Source organism: Lynx canadensis, chromosome F2 (genome assembly GCF_007474595.2).
Source record: "Lynx canadensis isolate LIC74 chromosome F2, mLynCan4.pri.v2, whole genome shotgun sequence".
Lineage (NCBI taxonomy): Eukaryota > Metazoa > Chordata > Mammalia > Carnivora > Felidae > Lynx > Lynx canadensis.
The window spans coordinates 19,171,428-19,187,385 of NC_044320.2; the positions used below are offsets into that span (position 1 = coordinate 19,171,428).

General features: G+C 42.3%; 1 protein-coding gene across 1 annotated transcript; it reads left to right on the plus strand.

Annotated features, from left to right (window-relative positions):
• The first annotated feature begins 13,000 nt into the window (after positions 1-13,000).
• LOC115506019 (phosphatidylinositol 3-kinase catalytic subunit type 3-like) lies at positions 13,001-15,928 on the plus strand. The gene is made up of 3 exons (XM_032591894.1): positions 13,001-13,070; positions 13,570-13,726; positions 14,501-15,928. The coding sequence occupies exons 1-3, from the start codon at positions 13,001-13,003 to the stop codon at positions 15,588-15,590; spliced, it is 1,317 nt and encodes a 438-aa protein (XP_032447785.1). The 3' UTR covers positions 15,591-15,928.
• Positions 15,929-15,958: the final 30 nt, after the last annotated feature.

The window sequence follows — 15,958 nt, forward strand, 5'->3', positions numbered from 1 at the left end:
CCCTGAGGTATTTACAAAGTGCAATCACCTCTTTCCCATATAGCCTCTTGGTCTCCATGACACCAAAATGAACTGATGCCTGTCTACGCGGTGGAAATCTCACTGACTTGCCTGTGATGCCGTTTGCAGACCCCTGCACTGTGTCTCCAGGCTTCCTCCTGCTGGCTCCTATTCACTTTTGTGCTGGGCACTTAGATTGGACTGCTGAGATAAAGATCCCTAGCAAAATCTCTTCTTTAGAAATTAAGATGCTGAGCCATTGTATTTGGGCGTTTGTGTGGTAGTTCTTTGTTTTTGTTTTCCTCCTCTTGCCCTAGCCAATCAAGGAGTGAGTTTCAGGCACCTTTCCCAGTCATTCCGCAAACATGTATTGGCAGGCACAGTGCTGGGTGTTGGGAAAACAGAAATCACACGTGTCTTGCCCCAGCACATCCTCGCCCCACCAAAGAGCATGCAGTCTACTGCAGAGTGGAAAGATGCTGTGGATAAACTTACGAATATGTGCACTTGGGTGTCAGAGGCACAGGTATTAACTATGCATGAGCTGCGATGTAAGTATGTGTAGGGGAAAATAGTAACTAAAATTAAATATGAAGTATTGCTAGTGAGCATCTGCCAGTGTGCCAAACACAGCAGCTTTATAGAAATTAATTCATTTAGTTCATCCGTCAACCCTATAATATATATAATGTAATCCTCCCCATTTAAAAATAGACCTGCCAAAGTAGCAATAAGTGAAGGAACTTGGCCAAGATCACGGAACTGCTGAGTGGTAATCAAGATCTGAATCCAGGCAGTCTGGTTCGGAAGCCCATGAACTTAGCCACTGCTAACTGAGAAAAAGTGAGTGTTTGTGAATCACAAATTCTGTAAGAAAGCAAGCATAACCTGGTACAGGTCAACAGCTGCCATTTGCAAGGAAGTGGCAGCTATATTTTAAGCTTTTGGACCAAAAAGAAGCTCCCTCCTTACTTTTGATGTGGTAACGTAAGCGTGAGTCAGTATGAAATAAGCCTCCGGCTCCTGATGCAGCAGCTTTAATAGGAAATTTCTGGTGTACCCCGAACACCTAAAACAATGTCTGGTACCTATTTCGTGGTTGAGAGGGCTCACTGAAGAAAGCCCTTGTTTCTAACAAAACTGCAAATTTCAAGAGGTGAGGTCTTAGCAACATGCTCTACAATAACATTGAGCCCAGTCAGCATATTAAGTACCCAGTGAGAATATGGACACCATGGGAGAGAGCCAAAGCATAAGAGACTCTTAAAAACTGAGAACAAACTGAGGGCTGATGGGGGGTGGGAGGGAGGGGAGGGTGGGTGATGGGTATTGAAGAGGGCATCTTTTGAGATGAGCACTGGGTATTGTATGGAAACCAATTTGACAATAAATTTCATATATTAAAAAAATAAATAAATAAACAAATGCTAACCATCAAAAAAAAGAGAGAATATGGACACCAATCCCCGCAAACCTCACCCTCACTTGCTGTGGGAGAGCCCCTTCGGTGGGGGAGGGGCTGCCTCACCCTGCAGGACCATGCAGATGTAAACAAAGGCTAGCTGGTGGACTGGGTTGCTCCTCCTTGCTGTTGGACACTGACTCCATTTTGCATGCAGAGAACCAGGGCAGAGGATTTTGCACTGAGGAAATGGCCTTCCAAAGCAGAATCTGTCAGACTTTGCACTGCCTGCCCGTTTGCCGTCGCTCGAGAGTTTGACAGCCTGACTTGTTCATATCCTACGAGAGCATGACCACAAGTAGTCCAACAAAAGTCACACCTCGCTGTAAGGGACCCAGTAACCTAGGTTACTAGGGAGAAAGACAAGCCGGACCCCTGGAATCGTGGGTGCTATTGAAGTCATGAGTGAGATGAATGGAGGAAACAAAAGAGAACTTTAAAAAAGAAGAGTTCTTACAAAACAAGAAGGAAACCATAATGCTCTCAAGAATCTGGGAAGGACAAGGAAGCTGATACATATATAATAGCTATGTGCATCTGTAATGTGCAAATCAGTGCACATAAATAAGGAATCAAATCACTAAAACCAAAATTATATTTGTTCATATGCAGTTTCGGACCAACGGCTAATACCAGGCAAACATGAGAAACACCATCCAGCTGAGCAGAATGGCCTGCGGTCGAATAACACAAAACACCTCCTCTCTCGGTTTTACCCAAGTGCGTTGCCTAGTGTATTTTCTCTGTAAAACACAAGTGTCCAGGTTATAAGTAGCAAAGGAACAGGGAAAAGCCTAAGTGTGGCAAAGCCCTGAAACGAGAGAAAGTGTGATACTGCAGGAGCCAGGCGGCCTGAAGCACACTGACGAACACAGGTGCCAACGCTGAGAACAAAAGAAGCAGGAGCTTCATCTTCCCACGAATCCCCTGCTTTCGGGGAAACTGAAAGCTGAGAAGCACTCATGTGCTGTAGGTTGAAGATCACCCCAAATCTGATGGAGCAGGAGAGCACCTTGTCACCTCGTCTCATTTGGAGCCACACGAACCGCTTCTTCGCGAGAAGGCAAGACTAACAAAAGAATAAAACTTGGGTTTCTGTCTTAAGCTAATACAGAGGAACGAAAAACACAACAAGCCGGAGCCGTGTACCTCTGGTACCCCATTTCACTTGAAAAACTGTATTCTTCCTCTTCCCTATTTTCTATATTTCAAAAGCTACCACTCCTCACTATAAACACCTCCACTAAACAAACTTCATGTGTTGCCAAAATAACATTCTATATTTACTATAATGTTTCTCTATTAGGAACTTTTTTTTTTTTTTTAATGATTATTTTTGAGAGAGGGGGAAAAAAAAAAAACACAAGTGCGGGAGGGGCAGAGAGGGAGACACACAATCCGAAGCAGCCTCTAGGCTCTGAGCTGGCAGCACAGATCCCTACGCAGGGCTTGAACTCAGGAACTGTGAGATTATGACCTGAGCCAAAGTGAGGCGCGTAACTGACTCGGCCACCTAGGCGCCCCAGGAGCTTATGTTTAAAATTGTGGTTGTTTTCTTATATCACAAGACAGTGCAAGGTGTGAGCTTTCTGCCCCAGCTCCCCTTTTTCCCAAAAGCCCCGTTATTTTTGGGGAGTGCAGAATTCCACCAGGCAGGGATTATTTGTTTAGGAATGCATATGCCATGCCGTAGGGCCGATGGCTGTACTCACTGTAATTGCTGGTTTGGCACATCCTCCTGTCGGACTGACCCTTGCAGGGTGCTAAGAACTCACAGTCTCCCCCAGCTCCAGCAGAAGTGACCACATGGGAAATACTGCACAAAAGTCCAGTGCCATCCCCTTGTCATGTCTGAGCTGACATAGAGAGCACCTCGCTGGAAGGCCTTCTCACTGGGGCACAGTGGTGCTGTTGCCACAGCCTGCCCTCATCTCCAGGCATGGGCTCTCTCCGGGATTCAATCTGCATCTCGTAGGTGGGTCAAGATAAACTAGTTCTAAAGCAGGTCTTTTAAGCCGTCATTGCCCAGAATGCAATCCTTTCCGTTCCTGTCCTAATTACCATTCTACATGTACTAATTGAATACAAAGAACTGTTCTCGGTGAGACTGATAATGTCTCTTGATTTGGACAGACTGGGCCATGCACTGACCCAGAGGCAAGGGTTGTGGTAATGAAGCTATGCCGCCATCTTTAAAAGTGAAGAGCTTGGGGCGCCTGGGTGGCGCAGTCGGTTAAGCGTCCGACTTCAGCCAGGTCACGATCTCGCGGTCCGTGAGTTCGAGCCCCGCGTCAGGCTCCGGGCTGATGGCTCAGAGCCTGGAGCCTGTTTCCGATTCTGTGTCTCCCTCTCTCTCTGCCCCTCCCCCGTTCATGCTCTGTCTCTCTCTGTCCCAAAAATAAATAAACATTGAAAAAAAAAAAAAAAATTTAAAAGTGAAGAGCAGAATTTTGTTTTACTTGTAAGGTTTGACTTAGATGAAGAAGACTTAAAAAACGCACACACACACACACACACACACACGCAAATTGCTGTTATCAGATCCCCACAATGGTTCCTTTATTCCTTTACGACGAATTCCCTCCTGGATGCAGACACCGGCGCTATGCTTGTGCCCCATCTTTTTTCTACGCTGCATGATTTGTTTTCTGACCTTCCCCTGCAGAAGGGGGTTAGTACCACATGCAGCCAAGAACAACATGAAAAGTCCATGTCTCTCCTGGCTGAAAACTCCCCCATGGAACAGGTAGCAAGTTCTGAGTCTGCAAAGCCTTAGAGCCCCAGGAGGGGTTCTGCTGCCAGGCTCTACAAGGCTGAGTTTGAATTGGATAAAACCCTATGTAAGAAGGTCTGATCTTTCCAAGACAGACATTAAGGCTACATTTCAACTTAAATACAGGCTCTTACAGAGAAATGGTATTTCCCTTTCTGCCCCAAACGCTGAAATAAGAGAGTTGAGTAGTTTTGCAGCCTCGCGGCTGCTCGGGGCCTCACCTTACAAGGATGTAAAGCTGGGATCAGCTACTGGTAAAACAGATGGTTGCTCCACCTGAGCCCAAACTTCTATCAGGCGGCTGCCAAGAAGTTTAGGATTCGTTTTCCACACGAAGACAGTGTAAACAGGACCTCAGAAGGAGACACACATTTGTATCAGTGCCATTTGGTCCACGAGAGACCCTTTGATTTCAAACAGATTTTTGCTTCAAGGCTTAACTTTGCTTTTACTGCGCTCACTTTTCAATTCCAAAGTTAATACTTATTAAAGCCTTGCAAACGGTGGCTGCTAGAAGACTAGTGTTTCACGGGTAACACCTGTGCTTTATAGGTTGCTGTTGTGGGGCTCTAGCTCATCAACCTATATTCAATTAACACTCTGAAATTATAATGTCATCTGACATCTTCTTTAGCAATCACAGAACTAAAGAGGGTCTTGATATTTAGAGAGAATTCTGAGTAAAATCAACTACCTTTGACTTTTTGGCAAATTCACAAAATCCAAATAAAATATTTTTATAACTTGTGAGAAAAATATTACCAGTTATTTCATTACTATGTGCCGTTACCAGCACCGTGTATATGTAGAGCCAGTAAGTCATGGAGAAATGTGAATGTGTGTATCCTTCAGAAAATTGGACCCAGAAGTCTAAACCTTGGAAGCGGTGATTAATCAGCCAACTCTCCAGTCTGTATTAACAAAGGATCAGCTGCTATATTTCATTCATTCAACCAATATTTACGTTCCAGAAACTATTCTAGGTTCTTGAAATAGAGATGTGAATTAAGTTTCCTGCTATCATGGTGTGCTGCTGTGATTTACAATAAGAAATGTACATATTTGGTCTTCGTCCTGTTCCTGGCACAGGGTGAAAACTTGGAATTTCCTCAGTGCTGAGAGTGGTAATGATGTATTTTGTTATGTTAATGAGATGACTTTGGGACCACACCTAAGGATGGGGATTGGTTGCCGGAAGAACCAACCACATGATCAGATTGGACCTTTCAGCCCCACCCTCGGACCTCCAGGGAGGAGAGAGGGACTGGAAGTTGAATAAATCACCAATGACCAATGAGTTAACCAATCATGCCTCTGTAATAAAACCTCTGTAAAATACCCCAAAGGTCAGTGTTCTGAGAGCTTCCAGATTGGTGAACCAAAACACATCTACATGTGCACCTGCTGGGCCCCAAACTCCATGGGGACAGAAGCTCTTGTGTTTGGGACCTACCCCTATGTGTCACTTCACTAGCTGTTGATTCATAGCCTTTAAAACCCTTTGTAATAAGCTGGTAACCTAGCAAGTAAATGGGCTTCCTGAGTTTTGTGAGCCGCTTTAGCAAATTATTCCAATCCAAGCAGGGGGTCATGGGAACCTCTGATTTATAACCAGTCAGAAAGCACAGGTGACAACCTGGATTTGTGACTGGCATTGAAGTGGGGGCAGTTTTGTGGGACTGAACCCTTAGCCTGTAGGATCTGACTATCTCCAGGAAAGTGTCAGAACCGCATTGAATCTGTGGGACGTTGATCAGTGTCCACAGAGAATTGAGTGAATTACTTGAGGTGTTAAAGAAAAAAACACATGTTGGACTGGTGTCAGCTTCATATCAGAGTCTACATTCTAGAAAGCGATGCAGAAAGCAAACATAATGTGTTACATACATATAGGTTATTTACAAGTTATAAGTGTTGGTGTTAAGTATGCGATCTCTCATCTACCGCTACAACCATCTTGGATAGCACCACTCCAAAGCAATCATCTTTTCTCTCTCTCTCTCTCTCTCTCTCTCTCTCTCTCTCTCTCTCTCTCTGTGTGTGTGTGTGTGTGTGTGTGTGTGTCTGTCTCTGTCTCTATCTCTCTCTCATGTGTGTGCAAGATGCCTGGGGTTCAGCCAACTTGGACTGGGCTTGCCTTCAAGCCACAGTTTGGGCCCAGGTCTGTTCCACATGTCTGTGGCTATCTTTGGGCCAGTGACTACCTGAGGCACATTCTCATGGTGAAAGGCAGAAACACAAGAAACCAAGCCTAAGCATGCAAGCAAATGTCAAACCTCTGGTTCTGTTATGTGCAGGGACATCCTATAGGCCAGTGCACGTCATGCTTGTGTGCCCTGCTGGCTGATGTCTTCCGAGACAAAGTCAAGGGCTTGGGAGGGACTTTGCTCCCTTAGAGGTAAAGGGCAGGGAAGTGGATATTTTTTATATTTATGTTCGACATATAATTTACCCAAAGTGCAGTGGGAAGAAGAGGTTGGATTCTGTTTTTAAGCCAGAGCCAGTAGGATTTTTGACTGAATAGCATGGGAAATAAAGAGGTGATCCACCTTCATCCTTTAACCAACCCTCTGGGCACTCACCTGGAGCTTCCCTCTCCCAAGTGTGCCAATGGGTGACATAAAGAGGAAAAGGAAACAAATTTGAATCCTCTTAGGGGAGTAAAAAAAAAAGTTTTTCTTGACCCTGCTTTTCACACCATACACTCCTATTTCTTTGCCCCTTTTGTCAGCCAAAGACCGGAATATTATTTGCTATCTCCATTTTTTAGCCCCTCTTCTTCTCCTCAATTCTCTCAAACTTTCGCCCTCTCCATTCTACCAAAACTGCTTCTTGAAGGTCTCAAATGACCTCCACACTTTCCACTTACCTCAGAATAAAAGCCAACATTTTATACCATGGCTCGTAGGCCAATATATAATCTGGCCCTCAGTGACCACTCTAATCTCATCTCCTACAACTTTCTTCTACTCCTCCTGCTTGGCCATGCTAACTCCTTGTTGCTTCTGGAATACCGGGCACCTTCTCATCAAGGGCCTATGCTCTCACCATTCCCCCTACCAGGAATGCTATCCCCATGGCTAATTCTTTCCCTCCTTCAAGTCTTTGCTCCCAAATATCACTATTCAAAAAGCCTATTCTGACGATCTTATTTAAAATTATAGCCTTTGGCAAAAAAAAGAGAACTACAGGCCAATATCCCTGATGAATATGGATGCAAAAATTCCCAACAAGATACTAGCAAATTGAATTCAACAGCATATAAAAAGAATTATTTACCATGATCAAGTGGGATTCATTCCTGGGCTGCAGGGCTGGTTCAATATTCGCAAATCAATCAATGTGATACATCACATTAATAAAAGAAAAGATAAGCACCATATGATCCTGTGAATCGATGCAGAAAACGCATTTGACAAAATACAGCATCCTTTCTTAATAAAGACCCTCGAGAAAGTCAGCATAGAAGGAACATACTTAAACATCATAAAAGCCATTTATGAAAAGCCCACAGCTAATATCATCCTTAATGGAGAAAAACTGAGAGCTTTCCCCCTGAGATCAGGAACACGACAGGGATGTCCACTTTCACCTCTGTTGTTTAACACAGTGTTGGAAGTATTAGCATCAGCAGACAACAAAATGAAATAAAAGGCATCAAAAGTGGCAAAGAAGAAGTCAAACTTTCACTTTTCACAGATGACATGATATTCTACATGGAACACCCAACAGACTCCAACAAAAGTCTGCTAGAACTGATACATGAATTCAGCAAAGTTGCAGGATACAAAATCAATGTACAGAAATCAATTGCATTTTTATACACCAATAATGAAGCAACAAAGACAAATAAAGAAACTGATCCCATTCACAATTGCACCAAGAATCATAAAACACCTAGGAATAAACCTAACCAAAGATGTAAAAGATCTGTATGCTGAAAACTATGGAAAACTTATGAAGGAAATTGAAGAAGATACAAAGAAATGGAAAAATATTCCATGCTCATGGATTGGAAGAATAAATATTGTTAAAATGTCAATATTACCCAAAGCAATCTACACATTCAATGCAATCCCAATCAAAATGGTACCAGCATTCTTCTCGAAGCTAGAACAAGCAATCCTAAAATTTGTATGGAACCACAAAAGACCCCGAATAGCCAAAGTAATTTTGAAGAAGACCAAAGCAGGAGGCATCACAATCCCAGACTTTAGCCTCTACTACAAAGCTGTAATCATCAACACAGTATGGTATAGGCACAAAAACAGACACATAGACCAATGGAATAGAATACAGACTCCAGAATTGGACACACAAAAGTATGGCTAACTAATCTTTGACAAAGCAGGAAAGAATATCCAATGGAAAAAAAGCAGTCTCTTTAACAAATGGTGCTGAAAGAACTCGACAGCAACATGCAGAAGAATGAAACCAGACCACTTTCTTACACCATTCACAAAAATAAACTCAAAATGGATGAAGGACCTGAATGTGAGACAGGAAACCATCAAAACCCAGAGGACAAAGCAGGAAAAAAAAACCTCTCTGACCTCAGCTGCAGCAATTTCTTACTCAACACACCTCCAAAGGCAAGGGAATTAAAAGCAAAAATGAACTACTGGAACCTCATCAAGATAAAAAGCTTCTGCACTGCAAAGGAAACAATCAACAAAACTAAAAGGCAACGAAGGAATGGGAAAAGATATTTGCAAATGACATATCGGATAAAGGGCTAGTATCCAAAAATCTATGAAGAACTCACCAAACTCCACACCCAAAAAACAAATAATCCAGTGAAGAAATGGGCAGAAGACATGAATAGACACTTTTCTAAAGAAGACATCCAGATGGCCAATAGGCACATGAAAAGGTGCTCAGTGTCACTCCTCATCAGGGAAATACAAATCAAAACCACACTCAGATACCACCTCACGCCAGAGTGGCTAAAATGAACAAATCAGGAGACTATAAATGCTGGCGAGGATGTGAAGAAAGGGGAACCCTCTTGCACTGTTGGTGGGAATGCAAAGTGGTGCAGCCACTCTGGAAAACAGTGTGGAGGTTCCACAAAAAAATTAAAAATAGACCTACCCTATGACCCAGCAATAGCACTGCTAGGAATTTACCCAAGGGATACAGGAGTACTGATGCATAGGGGCACTTGTACCCCAGTGTTTATAGCAGGACTTTCAACAATAGCCAAATTATGGGAAGAGCCTAAATGTCCATCAACTGATGAATAGATAAAGAAAATGTGGTTTATATACACAATGGAATACTACTTGGCAATGAGAAAAAGAATGAAATCTGGTCATTTGTAGCAACATGGATGGTGTTGCTTCACCCAGGCACACTGAAGGCTGTAATTATATATATATAATTATATATAATAATATAATTATTATTAATATAATATTATTAATATAATATATTAATTAATATAATTAATATAATATATAATTAATATAATTAATTAATATTATTAATATAATATTATTAATATAATAATATAATGTAATTATATATATATAATTACAGCCTTCAGTGTGCCTGGGTGGTTCAGTCAGTTAAGTGTTGACTCTTGATTTCGGCTCAGGTCATCTGAGATCATGATCTCAGATCTCAGATCTCCTGGTTCACAAGACTGAGTCCCATGCAGGCTCTGTGCTAACAGTGTGGAGCCTGCTTGGGATTCTCTTTCTCCCTCTCTCTGCCCCTCCCCTGCTTGTGGGCATGCTCTCTTTCTCAAAATAAATTAACATTAAGAAAAAAAAAAAAGGAGGAGGCACCTGGGTGGCTCAGTTGGCTTAGCGTCTGACTTCTGCTCAGGTCTCGATCTCACCGTTGGTGGGTTCGAGCCCCATCTCAGGCTCTGTGCAGACAGCTCAGAGCCTGGAGCCTGCTTGGCATTCTATATCTCCCTCTCTCTCTGCCCCTCCCCTCTCTGCTCACACTCTGTCTCTCAAAAATAAATAAACATTAAAAAAATAAAATGAAATAAAAAAAGTTAAAAAAAGCTGTAGCCCTCTCCCTTCTCATCTTCAGCTTCTTTAATCCTCTTACCTTTATTTTTCCATAACACGTTCTTCCTATGTGTGTGTGTCATTTACATACTTATTAGGTTGATTATTTATTTTCTGTCATTCCCACTAGAATATAAGCTCAATGAGATAGAGATTTGTGGGTGCCGTGCTTGCTGATATATTCCAAAGGTCTGAAACACGCCAGGGATATATAGTTGTTGCTCCTTAAGCACATTCCAGTATTTCAAATGTATGTGATAACTTGGGCAAATTGCAATGGTTCCTAACTAGTCTCCTGGATTCACATTCCTACCCTTATGCTGCATATCCCTTCGGCTCACCTACGGCTTCTCTGGAGTTATGGTGGATAGTTCTGCCAGCTCAGACTCAACCCTGCCGGCAGTGTCGTGTCTCACGCATGTGCTAGGAACTTCTACTTTCTGCCTCATAATACACTCATGCAGGCAGTCCCCAAGGTTAGCAGTGAATACGCCAGAAAGCAAGGCTCAACCAGTGGGAGACAAAGGTCAGAGAAGGAAAGCGTCAGCCTCCCACCCTCTGGAGACAATTGTAAGAAGCAATCTCTCATTCCTCAGAGGGCATGAAGGAACCGAATCCCCATGGCCTACAGGTGCCGACAGCCCTGATTATATCTCTTCACATTGGCTCTCCCTTGTTCCCGTCTCATTTGCCCTGCTCTTCACTGCTGTTTCTTTACAGCGCCTCCCACATAAACTACCTGCCCCGAAATCTGTGTTTCGTCCAAAAGAACTCAAGCCAACACATACTGAAATCCATCCTGGCATTGAAGCCAAGGAGACACTTGTAACATAGAGGTTTCTTCGTTTCACTCACCCCCCCAAACCAAAATACTTCGGTGATTCCCTGTCACCTGGCTTAAAACCCACACATCTTAGTAAGGCCTATAAAACCTCAGAATTTTTTTTTTTTTTTTAAAGAGAGGTGTGAGGGGGAGGGGCACAGAAGTTAGCATCTTAAGCAGGTTCCACGCCCAGTGCAGAGCCCTATGTGGGGCCCGATCTCATGACCATGAGATTATAATCTGAGCCGAAATCAAGAGTCAGATGATGGTTAACCGACTGAGCCACGCAGGCGCCACTCCCGTCAGATTTTTGTAAGCCCACCACTCCATTCTCACCTCCATCCACTCCTATTATTGGACTTTACATTTCAGTCCTTCTTCAATATTGGTAATTGCCAAACAAGCATGTCCTCATGCCTCTATGCCATGGAACAAACCCTGTTCAGTTATCCTCTACCAATCCTATTTCCACCAATGCTCATACATCTGTTCTTTCCAAGCATTCTGAAGTATTTCTTCTCCCTTGCTGTCTCTGTCCCCTATAAGGCATCCAATTTAACCAATATTTTATTGTGTTATAATTGCTTACGTCTCCACTGACAAGTTGAGCTTATTGAAGGCAGAGAATGCATCTTTTCTTTTGTGTGTCCCCAGCACCTCACACAGTGTGTGGCTCACGGAAACCACTGAAAGAGTGTCTGGAACATAGACTCATAGTCTAATAAATATTTGTTGCATGAGTAACAGCAGCTATATTAGCTATGGTAATACTAGCTAATATAACACACACACACATATTTCTGGGCTGTTGTTACTCTATAAAAGTTTATTTTTTGGTAATGTAACACAGATGTTCCAAATCAGTCACTGGCCTTCCACAAAGTCATTCTGGAACCCAAACCCCTTCCATCTTATGACTCCAGCCTCCTAAAAGACCTTGGAGTCCTCTGCATTCAGGTAGCAAACGGTAAAGAAGCAGGTAGACAAGACACACACACAAATCTTAACTCCCTTAACTCAGAAGTCACATATGTATTTCATTGGTTGATGACACGCCATATGGCCATACTGAGCAATAAAAATCTAATTTGTATTCAAGAATAAGAGAATATGGGGCGCCTGGGTGGCTCAGTCGGTTGAGCGTCGGACTGTGGCTCAGGTCAGGATCTCTCAGTTTGTGAGTTTGAGCCCCGCGTGGGGCTCTGTGCTGACAGTTCAGAGCCTGGAGCCTGTTTCAGATTCTGTGTCTCCCTCTCTCTGCCTCTTCCCCGTTCATGCTCTGTCTTTCAAAAATGAATAAACGTTAAAAAAAATTTTTTTTAAAAAAGAAGAGAATACAATTTTGGCTGAAGCAAGCCAGTCTCTAACACAGAAGCCAAGAGGAAATTATCTGTACATGAGATGTTAAGTGTCTCGTTGGTGATACCAGAGTTAGGAAGGTATCAAATCTAGATTTTAGGGCCCCTGGGTGGCTCAGTCGGTTGAGCGTCCGACCTCAGCTCAGGTCATGACCTCATGGTCCGTGAGTTTGAGCCCCACGTCGGGCTCACCACTGTCAGCGCAGAGCCTGCTTCAGATTCTCTATCCCCTGTTCTGTCCCTCCCCTGCTCTCTTTCTCTCAAAAATAAAAAATAAAAATAAAAGAAATCAAGACTTTAATCAGTTAAGGAAAGAATGTATGGACAAGACGTCCAAGATAATACAGTCCCTAACAAGTAACAAAGCAGGCGATTGTTTTCAAACACACTTGCTTTTGCTGTCGTCAAGTGCTTGCTTTGACAGGAATAAAAATTCAAAAACCAAGTAAGTGTCAAGATTCAAAACGGGTGTCCAAACCACAACCTTCTGATAATCATAAATATCACTGTTCAGCTATCTAGAAAAATGACGATAGAAGCCATCATTTTATTTCCACAATGCCAAGCTTCCAGGTTCATGGCCACTTTGATCACTCCCCATCCTCGAACGCTACCTTTAGCCACGCAGGTATGTTTCCAATTCCATTGGAAAACACACCAGACACAGAATGGTAGACCTTTCAGGAGAAGAAAAGTAAACATCCCCAAAGCTGCAGAATGTGGACAGACGGCTCCTGCTCCCTGCACAGTCAGCTTTTGAACTGTATCCATTTTCCCCCCTAGCTTTTCTGTTGCTCTCAGTCAGGAGAACTGTGGCTCTCTCCTGGTTTGATAAAACATGCTTACACTTGAGAGTTGAATCCGAGATAGAACCTGCTGGCAGCACTCCAAGGACACGAGCAGGCAGCCAGTTGACAATGGAGATCTAGTCATCAGGGCTTCTCAGGGTGTCCAAATCTGATAGATGGAACGTGTAGAAAAAGAACTCCATTTGTGAAGTCTAATCCTTTTGGCCTCTCCACTTGCCAGTTCACAGGCATAATGTGAGCAGTACATGAGAAAGGACAGGTAAAGTGGAAACACACGGATGTCCTAATCACCGGATTCTCTTCAACGGATCTATTCAGGAACATTCAAAGGAAGAGGATTTCTCGTAGTGAAAGCTGAGCGGGTCGATGATTTTGTGACGTGGTTTTTAGAGCATACCAGGGGTACCGTTTCATCAGGATTCACTGAATTTGGGCCAGATGACAGGAGGGTGAAAAATGGAGATAGATGTCTTCAGTAATTACACTCCTCTTTTCTGTCCTGCTCCATTAGTTCTCTTTGTTACCATATAACATTCATTTTAGACCCAGAAAAAAGACATTTTTATCTCTCTGGAATGCATTATGAAACTTCTTTTAACTTAATGAAGCTGAATTTCACCACGTAGGACATTTTCTAATCAGTAAGATAAAATGCAAGTAAACCAAGAAACAAACAAATAACAGAATACGGTTACTTGTGCCAGGGTATGCTTTTTATTACTTAGCAACATACAGAGAAAAAATGTGTCACGACTAACGTTTATGCATCTACAAATGCTACGAAAACAAGCAGATCATTCCACCCCTCTTGATAATGCATTCAGCCTCCTGCCCCTTTTATTCTGCTTCTAGAAACTTAACCAATGATCACAGGGAAAGGGAAGGAAAAATAAGATAAAAACAGGGAGGGAGACAAACCATAAGACACTCTTAAATACAGAGAACAAACTAGGGGTTGATGGGGGTGGGGGGTAAGTGGGTGACGGGCATTAAAGAGGGCACTTGTTGGGATGAGCACTGGAGGTTATATGTAAGTGATGAATCACTGGGTTCTACTCCTGAGGCCAAGACTATACTGTAAGTTAACTAACTTGAGAATAAAAAATAAATAAAATATAAAATAAAATAAAATAAAATAAAATAAAATAAAATAAAATAAAAATCATTGCCTACCATATTTCTCTCATTTTTCTTCACTTATGCCAAGTCATTAGTAATGATGATGATATTAAAAAGGTAATCTTTTCAGCCAAGCATTGTTGAAGGGTGATAAGTCTGTCAGAGTTATGCGTTCTTTACTGGCTGCTCAGCAAACGTTTGTAGATCGTTTGGTGCATCTAATGAAGGCAGTGCAGCGTGAAAGCGGAAATCGTAAGAAAAAGAACGAGAGACTACAGGCATTGCTTGGAGACAATGAAAAGATGAATTTGTCAGATGTGGAACTTATCCCATTGCCTTTAGAACCCCAGGTGAAAATTAGAGGAATAATCCCAGAAACAGCTACACTATTTAAGAGTGCTCTTATGCCTGCACAGTTATTTTTTAAGACAGAAGATGGGGGCAAATACCCAGTTATATTTAAGCATGGGGATGATTTACGCCAAGATCAACTTATTCTTCAAATCATTTCACTCATGGACAAGCTGCTACGGAAAGAAAATCTGGATTTGAAGTTGACACCCTACAAGGTATTAGCCACAAGTACAAAACATGGCTTCATGCAGTTTATCCAGTCAGTTCCTGTTGCAGAAGTTCTTGATACAGAAGGAAGCATTCAGAACTTCTTTAGAAAATATGCACCGAGTGAGAATGGACCAAATGGAATCAGTGCTGAAGTTATGGACACTTATGTTAAAAGCTGTGCTGGATATTGCGTGATTACATACATACTTGGAGTTGGAGACAGACACCTGGATAACCTTTTGCTAACAAAAACAGGCAAACTCTTCCACATAGACTTCGGATATATTTTGGGTCGGGATCCAAAGCCTCTTCCTCCTCCAATGAAGCTGAATAAAGAAATGGTAGAAGGAATGGGGGGCACCCAGAGTGAGCAGTACCAAGAGTTTCGTAAACAGTGTTACACGGCTTTCCTCCACCTTCGAAGGTATTCTAACCTGATATTGAACTTGTTTTCCTTGATGGTGGATGCAAACATTCCAGATATTGCTCTTGAACCAGATAAAACTGTGAAAAAGGTTCAGGATAAATTCCGACTAGACCTATCTGATGAAGAGGCCGTGCATTACATGCAGAGTCTAATTGATGAAAGTGTCCATGCTCTTTTTGCTGCAGTGGTAGAACAGATTCACAAGTTTGCCCAGTACTGGAGAAAATGAAACTGGGTTTGGCACCTCAAAATGTTTGGCTCTGTAAGAGAACTCCTTTAGAAGCAACCTCTGTATAAGGAAGACTTCAGAGTAACAAGGAAGAGAACATTTAATCTTCAAGATACCATATATCCTAAATGTTACATGGTGCCTGAATTCAATTTCCTTGGATGTCCCTGTCTAAATATTGTCTTGAAGGGTTTGTTTTGAAATATTGTATATATTTATTTTCAAATGTACACATTGTTAATAAGCTAAGAAGTGAAAAATTTATTCCAGGATCATGTATATACTTTGAGAGTTCTGGAAGAATTTTATGTTGAAATAGTAAAACATTTTAGTCTCTGAAAAAAAAAAAAAAAAAAAAAAAAAAAAAA

Excerpts from the sequence above, each read along its gene's own strand:
- LOC115506019 (XM_032591894.1), top strand. The coding sequence starts at position 13,001 with ATGCCAAGCTTCCAGGTTCATGGCCACTTTGATCACTCCCCATCCTCG. Across the intron at positions 13,071-13,569 it reads CGCTACCTTTAGCCACGCAG|GAACATTCAAAGGAAGAGGA; the intron begins GTATGTTTCCAA and ends GGATCTATTCAG. Across the intron at positions 13,727-14,500 it reads AATGGAGATAGATGTCTTCA|CCAAGCATTGTTGAAGGGTG; the intron begins GTAATTACACTC and ends TAATCTTTTCAG.